We start from the raw sequence: 24,004 nt of genomic DNA, 5'->3' as shown, positions 1-24,004 counted from the left end.
TTCAATTAAACAACATGCAAAAAAAAGTTCACTTAAACCGTCATTATTATTACTCACAGTCATTGTCTTTCCGTGATAGATAAATCCAATTAACGCGTTAGTCTACAAATCACGTTAGTTAAATAAATCGTACTAGACAAACTTTATATTATAAGTTTACCGAAAAAATGTTTATGTTTTTAACATTAAGATGGATATATAAAGGAATGAACATATGGAGGCAATTGAAATGCCAGAGTGGCTTTGCCCCCTTGAGTGAGACATGCTCCAATGTCATTTTAAAAAATTCAACTTTATTATATATGATTTAACCATTTATAGACAATAACATTAATTTTTTTTTTCCTTAAAAAAATTGCAATATACAGCTAGCAAGAACATGCTCCCTCATCATGTGTGATTAATTTATAAAATCGTCCAATTATTGTTGATTTGTTTAATTACGATATCCATACTTAACTTGAACTCTCATATTTAAATCTACCGAGTGGATAAAGTGCACCTAGCTGTGGGCACGTCCCATATGCATATGCATAACATGATCTTCACGATAATTAAATATTACAATTTATCGATATTATAAACTATAAACTATCACTAGTAACAAAAATGGCATACGACGTAGCCTTTTTAAAACTGTTGTAACTGAGGGTGTTGTTGAAAAACCAGTTCAACGACAACGGTTTTTACCCGTTGTGGTAGGTAGAATTTGCGACGGTCTTTAATCATAATTTCCGTCGCTAAGTTGTTTCGAAAAATAAAAAAAATTCTTTTAATAATTTAATAAATCTAAAAGAAACAAACAATCGAAACTAAAATCGTGTAAGAGAGAAAATTTTAAGTGTTGTGAAGTAGTAAAATCGTGTAAGAGAGATAAATTTTAAGTGTTATGAAGTAGTGAGAAAAATTTTATGTGTTATCAAGTAGTGAGAAAAATTTTATGTGTTGTGAAGTAGTGAGAAAAATTTTATGTGTTGTGTGAAGTGATAAAATTGTGTAAGAAAGAAAAATTTTAAGTGTTATGAAGTAGTGAGAAAAATTTTAAGTGTTGTGTGAAGTAATAAAATTGTGTAAGAGAAAAAAAATTTTAAGTGTTATGGAGAAAAATGGACCGAAAATGGAGATATTTATAGAGAGTTTGCGCGGTATTTGGTTAAACCGTCGCTAATTTCAAATTAGCGACAGTTTTCATGACACCGTCGCCAAATGTAGCGGCGGTTTTAAAAAACCGTCGCATGTTTTGATTATGCGACGGTTTGGATAGAAACCGTCGCTCAAGGTTAATACCACATTGTCGCTAAGTTTAACGACGGGGTTTGTAAAAAAGTCGCTAATTTGAAATTCGCGACGGTTTTATAAACACCGTAGCTAAATATGAAAACGTTTTTCAAAACCGTTGTTGTTTGTCTAAAAACCACGACAATCGACAACGGTTTTAAAAAACCGTTGTCGATTATCCAAAAAAAATACGCTAATAGACAACGGTTTAAAAAAATTGTTGTCGATTGTCCAAAAAAACACGCCAAAAGACAACAGTTCATAGAACCGTTGACACCCTAAAAGACAACGATTTTTAGAAAACAGTTTTCTTTGACCCCCTAAAAGACAACAGTTTTTACAAAACCGTTGTCAAAACGCACCTATGACAACGGTTTCAGTGAAACCGTTGTTAAAAACTATACGACAAATGTTTTTCAAAAAAATCGTTGTCGTAGGTGCGTTGTCGTTGGGTGTTTTTCTTGTAGTGTATATTTAATATGTTGTTCGAGAATACGTTGGGATATATATAGAATTGTAACATAAAATAAGTTGAATATGTTTATTGTGAGACGGTCTCACGAATCTTTATCTGTGAGACGGGTCAACCCTACCGATATTCACAATAAAAGTAATATTCTTAGCATAAAAAGTAATGTTTTTTCATGACCCAAATAAGAGAATCGTCTCACAAAATATCGCCTATGACACCGTCTCACACAAATTTTTGCCAAATAAGTTTTTTTTCCCAGAGAAATATAAGGTTTGGCATGTATTATAAGCTAGCTAATCGTAAATGAAAATACATTGCAAGAATATGTCGAAACGAACGCTTACTGTTTTATAAATTATTATTTTTTCCTTCTCCTCTCTACTTATTGTATTCTAACAAGGCCGAAGTAGTTTTTAATGATTAAATTAGTTAGAGATTAATGCATTATTCATACGACGTTGTTTAGCTATAATTTTTCAAACAAAATAATTGATTTTGAGTAGTTAAAGAAGTCTAAGGAAGATTAGATTCTGATTTGATGCTCGTGTGGTTGCTCAAATACAGAAAATCTTGTCTTATCCTGACTAACAAACACTTTTCTTCGATTTTTCTCGAATTTGACAGCCAAACAACCCCGTAACTTCACGCCATTTACAGATATATATTTTTATGAAAAATACAATCCATAAAATGGATTCTGAAACAGCAGCATTAGTCGAAGCAAAAATTCCTTAAGATGAAATTGTCCTGCATCAAAGTGCATATGATTTAAAGACAATCGTCCCTAATATACAATAATTTTTATCAAAAGAATGCAGGACAACGAATCTCTTGATATCGACGAACAAATATGGTAAGAACTTTCAAGAAAAAATAAAATGAGTTATCAAGATGAATGCAGATGAAATCAAAATCAGAAGAAGAATCCATGACGCCCCTTTCAAGCACCTCAGCGTCTCCCCTGCCCAAATAAACCTCACTATGGAAAATCCTGACAAGAACATCGGTCGCATTTAAAATGGTGATATCAAGCTCGATGTCGCATGATCATCTCCCTCTCATAAATATGAAAAATGAGCTTAAAAGCAATGTGACGATAAACAATTGATGTTTCCTTCTCTTCTTCACTAATATCAAGCAATACCTCGGATGTATTAGGCACATATCCGCGCAACTTAATCCTTGAATCTTATCGAGTGTCAAATTGACATCTTTCATATGAGGGTTTGAAGAATCACAAACTTTAAACATGTGAACATTGTCCTCTATGTCGGTAATCATGCTCACCCAAAGGTACGGTTTTAATCCCTCGTTCTTTCATAAGTCCCATTTCCCAGGCTTCGCGTATAACGACCACTGGACTCTGGTTCCAATTCTGGTAAGATTTCTCGACTCCCTCTCCCAACACAACGTTTCTGTGTACCTTTCAAGCACCTAGTCTTCATAGGCATAGTCTTTATGAAATCCTCAGCTTCAATCAAGAATCCTGCTTTTCCTAGAATATTAACTACAAACCATAATGCTCCATAATGGCTCTACACCGTATATTTGTTCTATTGACTTGAAATAATTTAAGCCCTCAGTCAAATAACCCCGAAAGCATTCAATAAGGCCACAAACATAACATCATTCGCGTTAATATCACGTTTTGTCATCTCCAAAAATAGCTCAATTGCCTCTTGTGCTCGACCATGCATCGCAAGCCCCCAAATCATTGCATTCCAACAAAACACTTCTTCCCACTCCATCTTCTCAAAGACGTCCCACGCCAAGTCAATGTGCCCCTCTCTTGAGTACATATCTATCAAAGAAGTTCCCAAAGCTTCATCCAACAGAATACTATTGCTTCTAATGTAAGCATGAATTCATTTTCCTCGATCAAGGCCACCAACATTAGCACAAGAAGCCAACACACTCGGTTAAACAAATCTATCAAGCTCGACTCCCGCCTCCTTTGTCAAAACCATCAATCATAACACTCCAAGAAATGTCATTCCTGGCCAGCATTTCATCAAAATACTTCTTAGCTTCATCAATCATCTCATTTTATGCAAATCCACTAACCTTTATATTCCAAGAACCTACATTCTTCTCCACCATTTTATCAAACAACTCTCGTGCAGCTTCCACCTTGACAACTAGCTAATAGCATTCGATTTTTATACTCAAAATTATCAAACTAAAATCCAGCTCGAATATGTTCATAAATTCTTTTGAGGTGCTTCCAAGCCTAAATTATTTTGCTCGACAACTTTCGTGCTTCTCACAAAATACACTAAATATTCCATGAGCCCAATAGCTCAAAATCCATTATTTTAGCAAAGCCCGATAATCCAATTTGTACCAAAACAATCCAGCTCAAATTCAAACATTAAGTTGTAAGTTCAAATTCTTCCTTTTCCGAGCAATCTTTGAGCCGCATACAGATATTCCACCTGGAATTTGAAAAAATGCCTAGCATTTGGCTCGATTTCGTCCAGTTGGAACTCCAAAAATTATATATTTTTTATTAAGAATAAAATAAAAAATAATGTTAGGAAAAGGAAAGTCACAGTCAGTCACGTTAACGTCGATGGACGGCGACGACAGCAACTACCGTCGTCTCTGCCAGTGAAAATGCGGGGGAAAAAACCCCGTGTTTGTCGCGTGAATTCCACGTCCTTTTCATGCCCCCCACCAAATTCATTATTATTTATTTATTTAATAATTGAATAATTTTAATTTAATTTCAAAAGCTTCATAGGCATTTCAAATTAAACATCATTAAAAAAATCTTATATTCCTTTTGTTACCGAAAAGAGTTTTTTTTTTTTTAATAATAATAATCCGCACCCTCGTTTTTTTGTTGGCAGGGGTTTTTATTTATGTACTGTACATGTGTTAGCTTAAAAATCTTTATGTAACATAGAGTTTTGATATATACATGTGAGTGTCGATGATGTGTCAATCATGTATTGAATGTATAATTTTAGTATGTTTTATTACATCCAATAGTTAGTGTAGGTCTCTTGTGAGACGGTCTCACGAATTTCTGTGAGACGGGTCAACCCTACCGATATTCACAATAAAAAGTAATACTCTTAGCATAAAAAGTAATATTTTTTCATGGATGACTCAAATAAGAGATACGTCTCACAAAACGTGTATCACAATGTTAAATTTATGTTAATATGTTTGATCAAAGACATAATGTATAAAATATTCCAAAAATGTTATTTTTATATATATAAATTAAACATCTTGAACAATAATAACTTGCAATTGAAAAACTCATTGAGCAAGAATCATCGATTAGTAAAATCAATTTTAATTTTTTACCCTAAAAATTTTTTATTGGGAACATTTATTTGGCACAACTATATATATTTTGAAATTCTTGTTCCAAGTTTTATTAATTTGTAAATGCAGTTTATGAATATTTAAAAAAAAAAACTAAATGCCTAATAATTTTTCAAAATTGTTTTATCTAATTACAATCATTTACCATTGATAACACATGAAGTAAATTTTTGCATGTTGGTGATGTTAAATAAAGAATTTGGCATTGCAATGCATTAACAAATATCACAAATAAATGTAGAAAACATATTCAGTAATAAAAAAAGCCAAAAATTTATGTGAGACGGTCTTACGGATCGTATTATGTGACACATATCTCTTATTGTGGTCATCCATGAAAAAAGTATTAATTTTTATACTAAGAATATTACTTTTTATTGTGAATACTTGTCTCAAAGATAAAGATTCGTAAGACCGTCTCACAAGATATCTACTCATAAAAAAACACACGAGAATTTCATTGAATTCAACCTATGTACTTACTATTCGGATTCATGAATGAACAAATATACGCAAAATCAAATATATAATTCAAAACACGTATCCAAGCTCAATACCTGCAATGGAACTACGCTTTAGCTCTAAGATAAACAAAAGCAATGAAAATCTTTCTATTTTCTTGTCCAAAACACCAACCAACTTCCGTTATCTATTACTACTGCCACTCAAAGTATCCGATGAAACAAGAGTTCTTCTGTCCTCCCTGCAAGACTCCATCGATTCCGAAACCGAAAGCCACCCCAAAAACTAAGTAACTGGAAACTCTCGAAGAATTTTGAGAAAGCAGTTCGGTTCCCACATACGGGGATCTCCCAAGTACAACGGATTACTCACGGGTTTCAGATTGTATTGAAATTTTTGATTGATTTTGCACAGTTAAACGAAATAAGTAGTTATGTTTATGATTATATTTTAACCTTTTCTTGTGATGTTACAAGTGTTTTGTCAGATAAAAATCCATGGTTAAGGACATTTAATCTAGAGGAAAAGTAAAAAAAATTAGCATTGGTATAAGCCTATACCTAGATTCAGAACAAATTTTAGATTATAGACTCAAATATAATAAACAACTTGGGCAAACTGTACAAACAAATAAAAAAACAACATTAATTCTAAAAAATGACTTGTGATATAAATTTATAAAATAAAAAAGAAATACTGTTAATATTTATAAACTTATAAAATGTGTGCTTTTAAGCAGGACTGAGATGGAGTTGTATGTTGATACAACAGTGATGTAGACTTGAAAACTCCCATCTTTTCATGTCCATTGACACTGATAGTTGATATGTCACCTTGTTTATTTTGAGCCTCCACTTCTTTCCCCAATCTCTCTCCCACTCAAATAATATTCAAATCAAACATATATATTATATTTGTATCTATAGTTTAAACATATATATTATATTAATAATACATGAAACACTGAAACAGAAGCAAAAAAATGGGGTCTTTGGGAGGTGAAGTTGGAAGAAAGAAGGCAATGGTGGTGTATCCAAAGGTTATGGAAGCTCACCCTTCTGAGAGATGGGGACATTCTGCCTGCTACAGTGCTACTTCAATGGTTTACTCTACGTTTTTGGAGTAAGTTTGTGTGTGTGTGTGTGTGTGTTTGTTTTTTTTATATAAAAATTTAATTAATTGTCAAATTAATATTTTGCATGATGATATATATTTATATACACTCAAAATTTAGCTCTGTTGTGTAATCAACATGGTCTGGGATTACATTTGTTCAAAGTTTATGCTTTGAATTTTTTATTTTATTTTTTATGGTATTTTTTTTTCCTTCTCAAGTTTCTTGTATGGTTGATTATGGCAAGATGACAACTTCACTTTCTTGAAAGAATTTATTTATTCTGATATTTTTTTCCTGCCCTTTTGCCTCTTGCTGGCATTTTGTCCCCAAGTCTTGGATTTTCTCATTTATTTACATTGGGAATCTTCTAAAATATTTGTTCTTTTTCTTTAATGAGATTTCGAATTATTTTTGGTTCTCTTGTTTTCTCATCTAAAGTTAATGAACATGCTTAGCACTGGTACGACTGGAATTTAAATTGAACAAAAAGGAAAAGCCAAGTAAATGAAGAAAGAAGCAAGCTGTCACTGGAAGTTTTAGTTGCCGTATCTAATCTAAAACAATAATCTTTCACATAGAATTTAATTTTACTTTGAGTAATAAAATATTTTTTCACTTCTTGGATCAAGTCTTATTCCCAAAAGGTTTCGATAAATATTTACCATTTATCTCCGAGAGTAATGAGAAGCCAACGAAGGTAAATATATTATGAAGGCATTCAAATTAATCTTTGAATAATTGGATTTTATTGTCAAGAAAGTGTTGGCCTATGAAAAATGATGATTTGTGGGAGTTTATCCTGGCTATGTCTTGTGTGCTTGTGTCAACTTTTACAAACCAACCATTCAGAGACAAAATTTGAACTTTATGACATGAAGAACCGATGCTCTATCTGCTGCCAGTTTCATTCATAACTGTGTTAATTATTTTAGAATAGAGACAGTCATAGTGCTGTCCTTGTTGGGAGAAAAATGATAGTATTCGGAGGTACTAACGGTTCTAAGAAAGTAAATGATCTCCACATATTGGATCTCTTGTCCAGGGTGTGGACTCATCCCGAATGCCGAGGAAATCCTCCATGTGCTCGAGAAAGCCACACTGCTAATGTTGTTGGTGATGAGAAAATGATCGTTTTTGGGGGTAGTGGGGAAGGTGAAGCAAACTACTTAAGTGACTTGCATATTTTGGACTTGAAGAATATGGCATGGACTTCACCTGAAGTAAGAGGGCACGTCCCTGCTCCTCGGGATAGCCATAGCTTTGTAGTTGTGGGTGACAGGTTATTTGTGTGTGGTGGAGACTCTGGTGATCGATACCAATGTGATGTTTGTGTTTTAGACTTGAATAGAAGTATTTGGTCCACGGTAAGAAATTTGAGTCTCTTTTGCTTCGTGGCATACATTATTTGCATTCGAAATCTTCTTCGTCATACTAAGTATCACAGTTTTTTGAGAAACTGATTTGTTGTTTGTAACGTGTCTGATAACATAAAACGGCCTGTTGGAAATTAGTAGTTAGCATTAGGCTTGTGGCAAACATCCCATCAGTACAGAATAATTGTGACGACCAACTTGATATATCTGTTAAGCTCAATTGATGAGCACACAATTAAATTTTTTTTGTCTTGCATGATCAGAAGTTCTATTAATTTTCTTGTCAGATGCAGGGTAGGGGACCTTTGCCTAGTGCTCGTGCTGGCCATGCTTTCGTCAGTATAGGTACCAAGGCAAGTCTTTTTGTCTCAAAACCAAGACTTCGGTTTTCCAAGTTCTGTTAGTTTGTCGAACGACAATGCAAGTGCCCTTTGCAGATGTATGTACTAGGTGGAGTTGGGGACAAACATTACTGCAGTGATATATGGGTTCTAGATGTGATCACATCTTCATGGCATCAGCTTGACACAAGCTTTCAAAAGTCTCAAGGACGATTTTCTCACACAGCGACGGTCACAAACCTCGGCATAGCCCTCTTTGGAGGGTTAGACTTTTCTAAGTTAACATGCGTGAAAACTTTGTTCTCTTTGTTTTTGTCAATGAGTTTCATTGACACAATTTTACTCGCTTCTTCGACTTTCTAGGTGTGGAGAGGATGAACGGCCTCTTAGCGAGCTACTCATCTTGCAGATCGATTCCCTCTCGTGTGATACTTTTGGAAACATGGACAACAAAGAAACGAAAATATTTTTAAGACAAGCTCCACATGATCTGGTAAATCATGTACTGAATTGAACAATTAAGCTTTTTTTTTAGATCTATGTTATGGTAGATCCCTGAAGTGATTATTTTTTGTACCTATGTTGTACTAAGCCGATACACGGTATGCACCTGAGCTAGTCTAATGCAGAATTGCTTTTCCGAAAGGCTGACATTGATTCATAGCATCATTTGCAGCAGAAAACAACATTTGTGGGCGACAGTGAAGATTTAGAAAAGAAGGATGTCCGTTTGCAACCACGATCCCTCATCGATTCCACCCACTTAAAATAATGTAATAGTTTTTCGTGTTCGAGCATCTTATAATTGAACACACCAATGAATTCATAAAATGAAAATTTTGTTGTTTGATGAAGATATGTTGCATCCTAAGCGGAGAAGAACAAGCAACTCAAAGACACTTGATACGCATCCGGAGTCCGTGGATCAATCTTTTCCACTTCCGCAGCATTCGTCCCCATCCAAATCTGATTGTGAGAAGATGATTAGGACCAAAAGCCACCGCTCTTCCTCATCTCCTATAGCTCATCCATTGTTCAGGCAGAAAATTTCATCTCACAATCATGCTCTTCTAAACCTGAGTAGCAACACTTCCAGGACATGTGGGGATATTCGTTTATCGCCGGATGATTCAAGTCAAAGAAAACAAGAACTCGTGACTGTTGTTTGTAATGATCATGCATGTGAAGTACAATGCAAAGCAGTGGAATCGTCATCCAGTGAGACACCGAAAACCCGAAATTTGGTGAGATATAAATTTTACTAGCGTCAACTTACTTTTACTCTTCAATTCATCATCTGTAATTCTCAGATTGGAGCCGAGGTTCGCGGTCAAGTTGACGGAGCATTTGATTCTGGCTACTTAATGACTGCCATTGTCAGTGGGATGGTTTATAGAGGAATTCTGTTTCCTCCTGTAAGCTATCGAATCTGTTCATTTTTTAAGTATCCCCCCTTAATATTTAAGTATCTAAACGGAAACTTTTTTATGAAACTTTTCGTCAAGGGCCCTGATCTTGTATCAAGAGGTGCAGTTCTTGGCCGATGTCACTCATCTTTCGTGCACCATACTATCGATAATCACGGCGTTCCTGGGAGTTTTTCCCTCCCGAGGCATTCCCAGCAGCATGCGAAAGCGGTTGACCCAAGGTCCGGTCCCGGCTTCGAAGGAGCCCTGTCAAGGAGATCGTCCCCCAAAAATCGAGCATCTGCATCTGCATCTGCATCTGCAGGACAAGGTCGTAGGATGAATAATGAACTTCAAGATGTTGTCTTAACCCTGGGGGGTCCAGGGACTGATAATTGTAGGCTTTAAAAAACTAGCTAGAACATGGTCTCTTTTTTGTGATTTGTCCCCCTTTGTGCCAATGATTTCTGAAAGTTTGTGATACAAAAAATGATTGTGATTGATAAATTTTAAACGTACATTTTTTTTAAATTTATTAAAACTAGTTAACAAAGCAAATTTTCTTGAGTAGATCTCTTGTGAGACAGTTTTACGAATATTTATATGTGAGATGTGTCAGCCTTACCGATATTCACAATAAAAAGTAATGCTCTTTGCATAAAAAGTAATACATTTTCATGGATGACCCAAATAAGAGATCTGTCTCACAAAATACGACCAGTGAGACCGTCTAACACAAGTTTTTGTCAATTTTCTTTGTCACATATTGTTGATTTGTAGTATATCCGATACTTTGAAATAATGTATTGATTTAGTTTATCGTTGATTTGATCAAAACATACAATATTATAAAGTATATATATCCTCCAATCTATAACTAAAAATTACTAGTGATGAAATCATAATATTTCCATCTACAAGCTTTTCATAAAAATTTGTGGAAACTAGAGCAATTACAGTTATAAATCATGTATTTTTTGTAAGTTGTGGGATAAGATTCTGTCATAGTCATTACTTCGCTGAACAATGAATTTCAATTTAATCTCTTTTCCAGTTCATTTTCTGATGAACTTTGTTTAAAATTCGGTCGACCCTATCCCTGCGGACACTTCGATCCTAACGGCTCAGATTTTTCCGAGTCAATTTTTTTTTTTTACAGAGAAGTGGGCCCGGATCACTCATGTGGCAATGAACGGTTCGGATCATTCCGAGTCAATTTTTTTTTTTACAGAGAAGTGGGCCCGGATCACTCATGTGGAATGATCCGAACCGTTCATTGCCTGTCTGCACGGGCAGATTGAAACAAACCCATCCCGCGGGCTGTGGTTAGTACTAAGTAGAAATCGAATCCAAGAAAGAAATGAATTGGATGGTATCTCAGTACTGGGATTCTGTTATCATTTGTTCCATCGGAAAAGACAGCTCAACAATCCGGTCACCTCACAACTTCTAACCAATTCATTTACCATTATTATTTTTATCTGAAAAAGTTTTATATATATATAAATTTATCTTTCTATATGTTAATTCAGCAAAATGCTACAATCAATAATCTAATCTAAAAAAAAGCTTCCATATTGTACATATATTATACAAATTAATGGTCTTGTGTATTCATTATATACTTGTATAAATTTTTTTTTATAATTAATTTGTTTTGTATTCAAATAAATGTAATATCAGAATGATTAAAAAAAGTGAAAATCGTATTACAATTTAAAATGATTGTATTTAAATGAAGTCATATCATAATTGTGAAAATTAATAAAAGTACCAAATTGCAATTTGAAATAATAGAATTTAAAAAACAAAAAAAAACTAGAAGGACTACATTGCAATTTAAAAAGATGAATTTAAATTTTAAAAAAAAAACAATAAAAAAACCTGACACAAGTTTTGTGTCTGTGATTTTTAAACTTAATAAATAGTAATAGATATAAATATCTTTATTTTTCATTTCGTGATGACTATTTTTATTTATTATTTAACGTTCAATCCAAAGCGCGCGCGCACACACGGAGATATATATAGACAGTGGACATCAAACTTAGCTAAGTTTGCAAACACACTCAAGCAAGGACTGATCCCTAACTCGAAAATTTTGATTTTAACTCTAAAGTCTAAGTCCAATCAATCTCAAGATAAGAGTATTGGATTTCAAGTAAAGCATAACGTAGAACACATTGTACAACTGATTCTAAATAATCTAAAGCTATCTAGTGTTTGTCAATAATGAAAGGGCAAGTTGCTCACAAGTAGAGCAAAATGGTTTTTCAGCTTCTGATTCCAGAAGCACATTAGTGAAAACTCTCAGCTATCAATGGCCCTATTGGATGCTCTGATCTTTGAAAGCAAGGAATCGCATACCGAAGAATTGAGGCCATCGATCTTCCTCATGCTGTCAATAAACTTCTCAGCTCCATTTTCATCACGATTCTCCTCGAAATAATTCAGAATAAGTTTAATCGTTTCCTCTGATATAAGAAATTCCCTCTTCTTCTGTTTCGCTTTATCAACACCCGTCGCCAAATATTTCAGGGCCGAATCAACTTGACCCTTTTTTATGAATAGATTGGCAAGTAAGGTAAATGTGCTTAAATTAGGATTCATCCCTTTGTTAACCAATTTTTCATAGAGTGCCGTGGCCTCTTCAATCATGTCCCGTCTAAGGTAAAACTTTAGTAACACATTCGGTAACCGGAAATCATAAGCAGAACAAACTGTTTCCCACTCCTTAAAAAGTTTCTCGAGGGTTTCTTGATCCCCGAGTTTGGAAAGAGCTACAAGCATGAAAAGGTAGCCGGTGCTATTGGGGGTCCGATAAGTAGACTTCAAAGACTCCCACGCCCGTTTAACCCCTGATAAATCGTTCATATCAGAATACAACTTCAGACGGGTTCGTAAAGATCCAAATCCAAACTCATCCCACCTATTCTCCATTTTCTCCATCATTTCGAGAAAATGATTGGCCTTTTCGAACAACCCACGGTTGACATATATGGTAGCTAGGTTTCCACATGTAAACAAACTACATTCCACATTATTACTTTTCATTTTCTCTAAAACTTCTTCAGCAGCATCAAAATTTTCTAGAGCAGCATAACTGTTGATCAATAAATTATAAGTATAGATGTTAAGAGCGATACGCTTCACCTCCATCTCTTGTACTAATGAGACTACCTTCTCTGGCCGGTCCATCTTATGGTAGAGCGTGAGCATATTGTTGTAATTCAGGGTGACCGCATAATTTGACTCCTTCATCATCTCAAAGGTTTCCAAAGCCTTATGAAAAGCTTTTGCATTGCAATAACTGTTAAGAATCGCTCCAAAGGTTTTATGAGTTTTTTCCGAGTCTTGGAGGCTATTGAAGTATTTTTCTGCTGAAGCTAAACCCTTTGTCTTGTAGAGGATGTCTATACATACCGCTTGATCAGAATTCTTTATTTCAAGTTTGCTTTTTTCCATCCAATCAAACAACTGACATGATAATACATCCAAAATTCATGTGTCAAACAGAGAAACCATCACCAGCAAGGAAATAAACCAACCGAATCAACGTTATCTCAAAAGCACAAATGTTAAGCAGAAGGAAGGAGTCTGCTCATAAAGCACAAATTCAACCCCCTCCGAGCCTGGAAAAAATGAGTTATCAGGAAGGAATGGGATCATACGAGCTCCAAATTATCATAAGCTCGGTCGGAATGGCCTGTTATGATTTATGAGCTTGCAATCCTAGAAGCTCAGCACAACAAATGGAACGAAATACTACAAACACTTGGTTCAGTCCACAGAAGTGAAAACCCATTTATAATCCATATTTCCAACCAGATCAACACGAACATTGCAGTTTCAGTAATGAAAAAAAAAATAAGAGAGAAAAAATACCTGGAGAGCGAGGTGATACTTGTTGCGATTTCGGTAATAACTAATGAGACTGGTCAAATCAGAGCGCGCGATGGAATTTCCTTCACTAACCCAGTTGTCAAGAAAGTCTACAATGGCGGTTTTGGAGGATTGAGGGAGCCTCGAAACTTTGTGGAACACGAGGCTCCTCTTCTTCGCCGTTGGCACTGGCTTTGCTGTTGTGCACAACCAACGAGCAAATGCTGAAGACGATTTACGGAGGATTAAACCGCTGCCAGTCGCCATTTTCTTCCCAAGGTTTGGACTTTCAAGTGGGCGAAAGGTGGAATTTTTAATTTCTAATGCCCTTCGAATACCCGGGGTTACCCACCCCGGTTCCTCTCTATTTTTTTAAAAAAAACAAAAATTAGGGTGGGATTATTACACTAAACATGTTATACGTGATACGAGTCGACTTTATATATATCCAAAGTAAAAAAAAAAATTACATAACAAATAATATTTTTTCATGAAATACGTCTCACAAAAATTATCGAGTTTGATAAGAATTTTTGTGTATTATAATTTAATATCACGTTACCAAATTTGGGGTTAGCTATGAGTAGTCGGCAGAACAACGGCTCAAAAATATTTTTCTTTGTTAATGAAAGTTAAAACATTAATCTAAAAAAAAATTATATATTTTTGTCATTAAATATACGAGTTTTTTAGGAATTATTCTTATCTAAAAAAAAGTGTTTTTTTTAATTACACTGGGAAATATACGAATTTTTTTATATATAATTACACGGGGAACGATAAGGAACTTCCTCAAAATCAAATGAAATCTGGAACGAACAAATGTGCCGAAGGGTTTTGGGTTTTGTAGGTATGAGGGAAAATGTAACTTTTAGCTTTATATTTATATTTCAGTATATTTAAATTTATTTACTCCTATAGATTTTCAAGATTACTACCACCGACATTTATGTTAAAGATGTCTTCAGAAGCATTAAAGAAAACAATACAGTTGATTCTAGATAATTTGAAGCTTTCTAGTATTTCCAATAACGAAAGAGCGAGTTGCCTACAAGTAGAGCAAGTGTTTTCCAGGTCCTGGTTCAAGTAGTACACAAGTGCATGCGTCAAATAAACTCCAAAAACTCTTAGATATCTATGGACCTATTGGACGCTCTGATCTTCGAAAGCAAGGAATCGCTTACAGAAGATTCGAGGCGATCGATCTTCCTCATGCAGTCGACGAACTTCTCAGCTCTGTCTTCATCACAATTCTCCTCAAAATAATCCAGAAAAAGTTTAATTGTTTCCTCTGATATAAGAAATTCCTTCTCCTTCTGCTTCGCTTTATCCACACCTGTCTCCAAATACTTCAGAGCCAAATCTATCTGACCCTTTTTTATGCATAGAGTAGCAAACAAGATCAATGTGCTTAAATAACGTTCCATCCCTTTGCCAAGCAAATTTTCGTAGAGCGTTGTGGCCTCTTCAATCATGTCCCGTCTAAGGTAAAACTTTAGCAACACGTTCGGTAACCTGAAATCATAATGGGAACAACCCATTTCCCACTCCCTAAAAAGATTCTCTAGGCTTTCTTGATCCCCGAGTTTGGAAAGAGCTACATGCATGGAAAGGTAGCTAGTATTACTTGGGCGCCCCCCATAAGTTGCCTTCAAAGACTCCCATGCCCGTTTAACTCCTGATAAATCATTCATCTCAGAATACAACTTCATACGTGTTCGTGAAGCTCCAACTCCAAACTCGTTCACCTGATTATCAATTTTCTCCATCATTTCAAGAAAATGGTTGGCCTTTTCGAACAACCCACAACTGACATATATGGTAGCTAGGTTTCCATATGTAAACAAACTTAATTTCACATTATTACTTTTCATTTTCTCTACTACTTCTTCAACAGCGTCAAAATTTTTCATAGCAGCATAACTGTTAATCAATAAATTATAAGTATAAACATCAACAGCAATATGTTTCTCTTCCATTTCTTCTACTAATGAGATGACTTTCTCTGGCTGGTCCATGTTATGGTAGAGTGCAAGCATATTATTGTAATTTAGAGTGGTCGCATAATTTGACTCCTTCATCTTCTTAAAGGTCTCTGAAGCCTTGTCAATTGTTTTCTCATTGCAAAAACTTCTAAGAATCGCTCCAAGGGTTTTCTCAGTTTTTTCCGAGTCTTGGAGGCTATCGAAGTATTTTTCTGCAGAAGCTAAATCTTTTGTCTTGTAGAGTAGGTCGATACGCACAGCTTGATCAGCATTGTTTCTTTCGAAATTCATTTTTTCCATCCAATCAGACAACTGACATGAGCATAATAAAGAAGAAAATGCAAGTCAGAGCACATCTAGAAATTACAAGTAAAATAGTGAAATTAACCCCACTAAAGCAATAAAATTCACTTCAAAGGCACAAACATTAGGAACAAATAACCCTGCTGCATATCTGCATACGGATAAGCTATGGTGAGTAGTTACAGGGCTAACCGACTAAGTTGTGAACCAGGTCAGCTCGTTGATCCATCAGTGAGACTGACTTTAGAAGAACTAGAGATTGAATAGGAGCAAATAAACTCAACTCCCACCGTGTCAGCAAAAATCGAGTTCTCCAGAGTCCAGAAGGAAGGGGGTACACGCTCCAACTTATTAAAAGCTCAGTTAGTGTGGCCTGTTAGGTTTAATGAGCCTAAAATACTAGAATCTCAGCCCACAACGAAAGCAAAGTTTTTAGGAGCTATTGTGAGTTTGGAACGACACGAGCCCAAGTAGGAGCAAGCATAATGTTCTGAGGTAACAACAGTACCCATACTTTAATGAAATCAGCTACAAATACTTGGTTAAACCCATAAATTTTTTCGCAGAAATGAAACAAAAAGCGAAATAAATAGACCATTTTCTATCCGCGTCTTTTTTCTTCAAGAAAAATCACGACGTATGTCTTAATTCACACTCACAAACTGATACAAGAACTTGTCGACACTCACACATACATGAAGTTGGAAAACTTGAGGAATTCTACATCGACCCTTACTGATAAGCCCGTATATCAGGCCCATACATATGCTAATGCCATCGATTTTTCTAATAAGATCAACACAAAACATTGCATTCTCATCGACTGGAAACGAGAAAAATTACCTGAAGAGCGAGGTGAAACTTTTTACGACTCCGGCAATAACCGATGAGGTTTACCAAATCATACCGCTTGACGGGATTTCCTTCCCCCACCCATTTGTCAAGAACATCATTCGCGCTGGTTTTGGAGAATGGAGTGATCCTCGAAACTCTGTTGAACAGAAGGTTTTTCCTCTCCTTTACAGTTTTCGTAGTTTCCTTTACTGTACACAACCAACGCGCAGATAACAACGATTTCTGGAGGATCAAACCGCTAATTTTACGAGTCGCCATTTTCCGAACGAACAGATGCTAACACTTTCCAGCGGGTGAGGCGAAGGGTTTTGACTTTTTGACCGGCCCGAGATTGATCACCCCCGCCCTCTCTTCAAATAAACCGCGGGCGGTGCCTTGTATAAATCAAAGAGCCGATATTGTTAACCCACACTTTTTCTATAAAATTAACATATCCAGGTTTGATTTAAAATGTATGATAAAAAAATTGTCGTTTGATTATTAACTTATAATAATAATCTCAACTCCTTCAAATTTTTTTGAAAACCAGTTTTGTTGGCCCCCGTAGTTTTACACTGAGGCCGACATTAGCAACTACGACTCTTTCAAGATATTAATGCACCGATACACGCGTTTTTTGTTTGTACAAAATTTTTTGTAATTCATTTGGTTATATTTAAATAAATATCAAAATATAGTTATAAGAAATATCGAAGGACTACACTCTAATTTTGATATATAAATTAAAAAAATTAAAAAAAAAAGAGAAAAAAAGCTCAGAGTATGACTTGAGAACCTACAACTTCTGTTTAAGTAAGCAAGTTTTATCCACTAAACCACATGTGATTTACATTAAATTTTTAACACTTTATTAATATGTATAATTATTACAACATATCATGACACCGAAAGTTAATTACTCTAAAATTATGAAACTTAATAATATAGTATATATTAGTGTCATAAACCATATTTTAATGTTTAAAAAATAAAACTTTATTTTATATCATATTTTGATATATATAATCTTCAGTACATTTCATTACATTCAATAGGTGGGCGTCATTTCGTTAATATACATAAATGTAAGCCATTGTAGCAAATGCTCTCCGTGGTCTCTTTCTCTTCAACATTGAATTCTGATAACCATTGCGCCTGCTTGAAGCAATCCATACATAGGACTTATGGATAATGGCAACTACCATAAGCTGCACATAAACACACAAGACAAGTCACTGGTGATCGATACCTAATAAAATTGAGATTAGTATCTAACTCAATATCAAATGCTTGTTTAAGGAGTGTGATTATTCAAGTCCATATATATAAATATCAAGAACTTAATTCAGTCTACGTTAGATATTTAACACATCTTTTACCTCCAAGAATAAGCAACTTGAGCGTGGAGTTTACAAGAAATTATCGAATGACTGTATGACAATCCATTTACTTGAGAGTATGTTTGAGATATTATAAAATATATGAAGATAGTCTAGTCTTTAAAAAACATTCAAATAAGATCTTTAAAAATAAGTTGTGGGTACACAAATTTTTTTAAATAACTTGAAAGTTTTCAAACAACTTATTTTACGGTTTATAGATTATTTTTAAAATGTTTCACCAACCAAAATTTGAGAGCTTATAAGCTCTGCCAACACACTCGTTGTGAAAATGTTGTAAAATGTGTATGATTTAATTAAGGGAAAACTGCATTTTTTTTTTGTTTTATAATTTTATCATTTTGCTATTTTGGTATTGTGTCTTTTAAAATTTCAGTTTAATTCATGTATTTTCTAATTTTTTGCAATTTTAACAATAGTGACTATACACGTCAGTGGCTCATCGACACTCCATCAATGTCACATCAACCCCAAGTCGATAAAATGACTAAAACTATATCTAAAAAATGAAGAGAGAAGACTTAAACTAAAATTTGACAACATAGAAAATCAAAATCATAAAGAGACAAACATAAAAAACGAAAAAAGTAATTTTCCACCTCTTACATTTCTAATTTAAAAACTATATTTTTTGACAAAAATAATATGATCTGAAATTCCATTTATAATCCGTATTTATTTTTGTTTCGAAATTTAACATCAAATAATGTCTCCAATTTGTTTCATATTATGTCTTATATTTCTTATTACATCAACAAATTGTTCTTCTTTTGATCTTTCTTCGATAATATTTTTCGAAATGTTTTCGTAACTGAATCAGTTATCAAACTGATCTACCTTAAAAAGATGTCCAATCAGTCTAGCCGATTTAACCAGACAGTCGGATCGAATACTGTCATATTATATAAAACATTAATTTAATATAATGAAAATATATTTTAAATCTTGAAGATAAAAAAAATGCACACAAATAGAAGAAAAAATATTAGAAAGTTTTAAAACCAAATAACTATATACATATATTCAAAATATCATTTATAATTATATTTTATAAACAAAATTTTTATTTAAAACTATAATTTTAGTAAAAGTATATTTTTTATAACAAAGTTCAAATCTCGAACCGGTTCACATGTTTTGACCGATTTTTACCGTCGAACGGTTTTTTCGGTTTATCCGGATCGGATCCATTGTCGCTTCCCGGTCGAATCGGTTGGTCCATTTTCCACTTGAGATTCTAAACATTTAATTTGTTCGGTTTCTAATTAATTAAGAAGCATAACCAGAATTCCTCTTGTATTATACATAATACGCTGTATATATGTATACGAAAAAAATGAAAATAATAATAAACACGAGATTATTTGAATGAGAAATATAAATTATCCATATGTTCATAATAACACAAAGCTACTTTTTAAATAGAAAACATTATATTATTACAATATAGCAGTTGTGTCAACTTGATTGGTCCCATTGCACTTCATGGATATTGGCAAGCATCATGAGCTGCACATATATATTAACACACAAAAAGCAAGTTCCTTTCAGATGATCAATGAAATGTATTCAAACAGAGAAACGGGGAAGAAGACATACATGGATCGATTGTCGTTATAGTGCCAATTTCGTTGTTGCACAAGACGGTGCGTCGATACTCTTGGTCCAGAGCATAGGACGCATGGCTAACCAAGTTGTTGGGTTCGAAACATGGCGCACCCGGTTGGATAGCAAGACAATCGTTAATCCCACAAGAATAGTCTATGAATCCTTGCAGCTTATCAGCAGGAGCACCTATTTGTGCCACACACCAATCCCTCCCAACCTGCATTCGAATTTTGTATGAGTGAGATTTCCGATGTTTAAGTTGAATGTATAATCGCGTATGAATTTCTGGTAAAAAATATGTAATTTTATCGTAATGTTAGATATATAGGAAGTTGACTCACTTGGTTGGTATTGAATTTGGCGTTTTGAGGACGAGAAGATAGCACAACTCCGACCAAACAACTAGCGAGAAACAAAACTAGCACATTCTTGGCCATGGCTACTTTAGTTTGATTTTCAAGAACAATAAGCTTATATTTTGAAAATATTTTTGCTTATTTTTAGATATAAAAAGATCGAAATTTATGGAGCATATATATATATAAATCGGCTAGACGACATATTTAATTTCTACAAGTCAACATTTTAATAAAATGATTCGCAAAATATATTATAGATATGATGCGAAATCATTTCGTTTTAATTTTGAAATTGTTGTATATTCAAGTAGTTAATTTGATTAATTATAATAATTTTCAACCGTCAATCTTGAAATTTATTGGTTGAAACACGAAATTGACGTGGATTCTATGGTTGGATTCTGTGAAATATATAATTTGTTGATTATCAGGATTATGTGAGAATTGAGAAAGAGATTGAATGAAATCAAAACTATTATATGTCAAAATAGCAAAAATATTTAATTATGATTTTATTAGATTAATTTTATGCCAAAAATATTGTTATTCAGAATATTTATGGATCAGATCGATTTATCTCGTAGATATAAACATGTGAGGCTGAGTCAAAAGAGATTTCTTTTTTTGTAGACTCCTTAAATTTATGTAAAAATAATTTATTAGAAATCATAAATTATATCTTAATTTTTTCAATTATTTTAACAAATGTACTTATATATAATATATATATATATATATATATATAAAATCGAGTGGACATGCGTATGCACGTGAACAGTGGCGGAGTTAAGAATATGGCTCTACCCGGGCTAGAATTTTAAATTTTATAATATTTTAAATAGATCTACCCGGGCTAATATCATGTTAATAAAAAATTATACCAATTTTTTTTTTTTTGGGCTACTGGGCTAAAGCCCGGGTATTTACACATGTGGCTCCACCACTGCACGTGAGGGCAAGTTCTAATAATTTTCAAGGGTCAATCTTGAAATCTATGATCGAATTACGTAAATGATGTAGATTCTATAATTGGATTCCATGGAATGTGACAAATGACTTGTTTTCGTGATTATGTGAGAATTGGGAAAGAGATTGAATGCAATCAAAACTATTATATGCCAAAATATCAAAAATATTTAATTCTGTTTGAATAAGAATAAATTTTTCGTTACGATAATTTGTAATTAATGGTAAGTAGTAAATAAATAAATGGCAATATTTCAAGTAATTAATATAAAAAGATTTAAGAATAATAAAAGCTGGTTGGCTAATTGAATAGAATACAATTTTAGTGCATTGGTAATGAAAGGTCCAATGTTGGATGAAAACGTTGAATTTGTAACACAAAAATTTGTGTGAGACGATCTCACGGGTCGTATTTTATAAGACAGATATCTTATTTGGGTAATACATGAAAAAATATTACTTTTTATACTAAGAATATTACTTTTTATTCTGAATATCAGTAGGGTTGACATGTCTCACAGATAAAGATTCGTGAAATCGTCTCACAAGAGATATACTCATAAGTTAAACACTATACCTACATAGATTGCATATTTTATCCAATATACGTGTTATATGTTATATTATATATGTATAAAATTGTGGTCAAAATTGGTTGTCGTCGTGTTTATCGAAACTTAAAAATTGATGTGATTTATCTAGATTCAATCTGTGCTTGAAAAACCTCAATAATTAAATAAAATATTTATCGGAATATCTTCTTCTTGCTCAACGAAATAAAAAACATTCAGATCCCAAAACTTATCAAGTACTAGATTTGAATAAAAAAAGGTTTTCAATTCGTATCGAGACATTAATTTGATTGAAGACTCGTGAGACAGATCCTTACCTATAGACTTGTCAAATTGGGTTAGGTACGTCGGACCGGCCCGTTCCGCTATAAAAATTCAACGGGTTGGGTTGATAAAATAGCAGCCCGTTTGGAGGCGGGCCAAATGGGCTGAGCCCGATTGGGTTGCGGGCCAAGATGGGTCGAGCCCAAACGGGGCGGGCTGGCCCGCCAAATTAGGATAAAATTTTATATTTTTAAGTTATTAGTTTTATATAAAAATTGGAATAAGTTTCATGCGCCTCCATGTTTTAGAACAAATATATTGATAATTTACTCTTAAAACAAATTTATTGATAATTTACTTTAACAACAAATATACATAAAGAAAATAAAAAAAAAATTTACAGATATACATAAAGAAAATAAAAGGGAAGAAATTTCTGTAAATTTTATTCATGAATCTTAAAATAATTTTTATGCATAGCAGTTGTTTGTGAACCCAAGAGTGGTTTCGTTTGAAAGTCCGACGAGTTGCAGTGAAATTTTGTGGACCCGAAGGAGGTTTGCTAATTATATGTATTGTTGAAGATATAATATTTTTAAAAATTTACAACCGTTTCTTTCCTCGACTTTATGTTCTCTTCCATGTCTCGATCTTCATGTTTGGTTTAAACAATTTACTTTTTATGATTATGTTGTATGCTTTCTTAATTTCTTATTTCAATGTTTTTAATTATTTTATGAAACTCTTTGACTGAAATATGTTTAGCATTTTTTACTTAAAAAAATAAGCGGGTCGGCCCGTCTAACCAGCGGCCCAAGGTGGGTTGGGCTGGGTTGACCATTTAGAGGCCTGCCCCGCCCCGCATAATGGCGGTTTGCGGCGGGTGGCGGGCTGGCCCGCTCCGCCAAGCCATTTTGACATGTCTACTTACCTAGGCAAAAACTTGTGTGAGACGGTCTTATTTTGCGAGACATATATCTTATTTGGGTCATCTATGAAAAAGTATTATTTTTTATGCTAAGAATATTACTTTTTATTGTGAATATCGATAGGATAGACTAATCTCACAGATAAAATTTCGTGAAACCATCTAACAGAAGATCTAATCTCTTGCCTAAAACCACCTCTCATGAAAACAAATTTATAAAATTTAAAGGACAATCTAATGAATGGAGGTAGCCTTTGACACGTAGATGGATTCCATGGAAAGTATATGACACGTAGATTTCATGAAATGTTAATTTTTTATATATATAAAAAATTAATTTGTTATATTATGCCAAGACTGCAAAAATATTAAATTTGACTTTATTCTGATTTTATTATATTAATTATGTCATCACCAACAAATTTAGCTTTCACGACACATGTGAATGTGTATCATATTATATGTGTCATCTTTCAACATCATTCCTTAAAAAGTCAGATATTACGATTAATTTTTTTAAAGCCCAATAATTTTTATATGTTTATATATAATTAAGCGAAAAGTGGAGAATATAAAGTGTAATGTAGAATATCATATATATTATTAGATTGCGAAGTTAATAGATTAAAAGTGGAAATTAATTGTTTTAAAAGGTTGCAAACAATGTGTGTGCCTTCGTAATGCCATATAAGGGAACTTCTTAGGAGGACAAAGAGGAATCTAAAATATTTTATTTTCTAAATTTATGTTATTTATTAAATAATAATAATTTTTTTTTGTTTGATGTTGACAGGGATGTAAACGAACCAAACCGTTTGTGAGATATTCGAATCTCGATTCGATAAAATCTCGTTTGAGCTCGTTCAATGAGACTCGTTAAGATAAACAAACCAAACTCAAGCTTTACAGTATTCGGCTCGTTAGCTCGTGAACATATTCGTTGATAAGTTAATGAGTAATCTTTTAGATGAAAAAATAATAGTTTTGATATTTGATTTATTGATTTTGCATATTATTTACGAAATATATAGAAAAATCTATTAAATTTATTTATTATAATAAATTTACAAATTTTAATAAGAATAATATATTTTTCTTTAAATATATAATTTATT

The 24,004-nt window shown here is 33.5% G+C and overlaps 4 protein-coding genes and 1 long non-coding RNA gene across 6 annotated transcripts; 2 read left to right on the top strand and 3 right to left on the bottom strand.

Annotated features, from left to right (window-relative positions):
• Positions 1–6,533: 6,533 nt before the first annotated feature.
• LOC142506023 (uncharacterized) lies at positions 6,534–9,154 on the top strand. The gene is made up of 6 exons (XM_075619159.1): positions 6,534–6,653; positions 7,601–8,032; positions 8,329–8,394; positions 8,479–8,645; positions 8,746–8,875; positions 9,059–9,154. The coding sequence occupies exons 1-6, from the start codon at positions 6,534–6,536 to the stop codon at positions 9,152–9,154; spliced, it is 1,011 nt and encodes a 336-aa protein (XP_075475274.1).
• A 13-nt stretch (positions 9,155–9,167) lies between these two features.
• LOC142504736 (uncharacterized) lies at positions 9,168–10,280 on the top strand. 2 transcript variants are annotated; one of them, XM_075617518.1, is made up of 3 exons: positions 9,168–9,626; positions 9,693–9,797; positions 9,888–10,278. In XM_075617518.1, exons 1-3 carry the CDS (start codon positions 9,213–9,215, stop codon positions 10,194–10,196), a joined length of 828 nt encoding a protein of 275 aa, XP_075473633.1. In that variant the 5' UTR covers positions 9,168–9,212; the 3' UTR covers positions 10,197–10,278. The 2 variants fall into 2 exon arrangements, with proteins under 2 accessions (XP_075473633.1, XP_075473632.1); XM_075617517.1 differs by having other exon boundaries at positions 9,693–10,280.
• A 1,642-nt stretch (positions 10,281–11,922) lies between these two features.
• On the bottom strand, positions 11,923–14,027 carry LOC142505146 (pentatricopeptide repeat-containing protein At1g02370, mitochondrial-like). The gene is made up of 2 exons (XM_075617996.1): positions 13,674–14,027; positions 11,923–13,265 (listed from the first exon to the last, which is right to left on the bottom strand). The coding sequence occupies exons 1-2, from the start codon at positions 13,935–13,937 to the stop codon at positions 12,099–12,101; spliced, it is 1,431 nt and encodes a 476-aa protein (XP_075474111.1). The 5' UTR covers positions 13,938–14,027; the 3' UTR covers positions 11,923–12,098.
• A 632-nt stretch (positions 14,028–14,659) lies between these two features.
• Positions 14,660–17,169, bottom strand: LOC142505145 (pentatricopeptide repeat-containing protein At4g01990, mitochondrial-like). The gene is made up of 2 exons (XM_075617995.1): positions 16,802–17,169; positions 14,660–15,967 (listed from the first exon to the last, which is right to left on the bottom strand). The coding sequence occupies exons 1-2, from the start codon at positions 17,069–17,071 to the stop codon at positions 14,798–14,800; spliced, it is 1,440 nt and encodes a 479-aa protein (XP_075474110.1). The 5' UTR covers positions 17,072–17,169; the 3' UTR covers positions 14,660–14,797.
• Positions 17,170–19,553: 2,384 nt separating this feature from the next.
• LOC142504798 (uncharacterized) lies at positions 19,554–20,302 on the bottom strand. Its single transcript, XR_012804346.1, has 3 exons — positions 20,142–20,302; positions 19,792–20,017; positions 19,554–19,701 (listed from the first exon to the last, which is right to left on the bottom strand). It is a non-coding gene; the product is annotated as an uncharacterized LOC142504798 (long non-coding RNA).
• Between the last annotated feature and the right edge of the window lie 3,702 nt (positions 20,303–24,004).

The sequence above is a fragment of the Primulina tabacum genome, chromosome 10 (assembly GCF_025594145.1).
Source record: "Primulina tabacum isolate GXHZ01 chromosome 10, ASM2559414v2, whole genome shotgun sequence".
NCBI lineage: Eukaryota > Viridiplantae > Streptophyta > Magnoliopsida > Lamiales > Gesneriaceae > Primulina > Primulina tabacum.
The sequence above is the reverse complement of the archived record's forward strand: the minus strand, read 5'-3'. Positions and strand labels throughout refer to the sequence as shown.

Bases quoted from the DNA above. Each gene is read 5' to 3' on its own strand.
- LOC142506023 (XM_075619159.1), top strand. From the start codon at position 6,534: ATGGGGTCTTTGGGAGGTGAAGTTGGAAGAAAGAAGGCAATGGTGGTG. The intron at 8,033-8,328 runs GTAAGAAATTTG...TTTTCTTGTCAG, and splicing joins ATAGAAGTATTTGGTCCACG to ATGCAGGGTAGGGGACCTTT. The intron at 8,876-9,058 runs GTAAATCATGTA...CATCATTTGCAG, and splicing joins GACAAGCTCCACATGATCTG to CAGAAAACAACATTTGTGGG.
- LOC142505145 (XM_075617995.1), bottom strand. From the start codon at position 17,071: ATGGCGACTCGTAAAATTAGCGGTTTGATCCTCCAGAAATCGTTGTTA. The intron at 15,968-16,801 runs GTAATTTTTCTC...TGCTCATGTCAG, and splicing joins AGTTTCACCTCGCTCTTCAG to TTGTCTGATTGGATGGAAAA.
- LOC142504736 (XM_075617517.1), top strand. From the start codon at position 9,213: ATGAAAATTTTGTTGTTTGATGAAGATATGTTGCATCCTAAGCGGAGA. The intron at 9,627-9,692 runs GTGAGATATAAA...TGTAATTCTCAG, and splicing joins CACCGAAAACCCGAAATTTG to ATTGGAGCCGAGGTTCGCGG.
- LOC142505146 (XM_075617996.1), bottom strand. From the start codon at position 13,937: ATGGCGACTGGCAGCGGTTTAATCCTCCGTAAATCGTCTTCAGCATTT. The intron at 13,266-13,673 runs GTATTTTTTCTC...TTATCATGTCAG, and splicing joins AGTATCACCTCGCTCTCCAG to TTGTTTGATTGGATGGAAAA.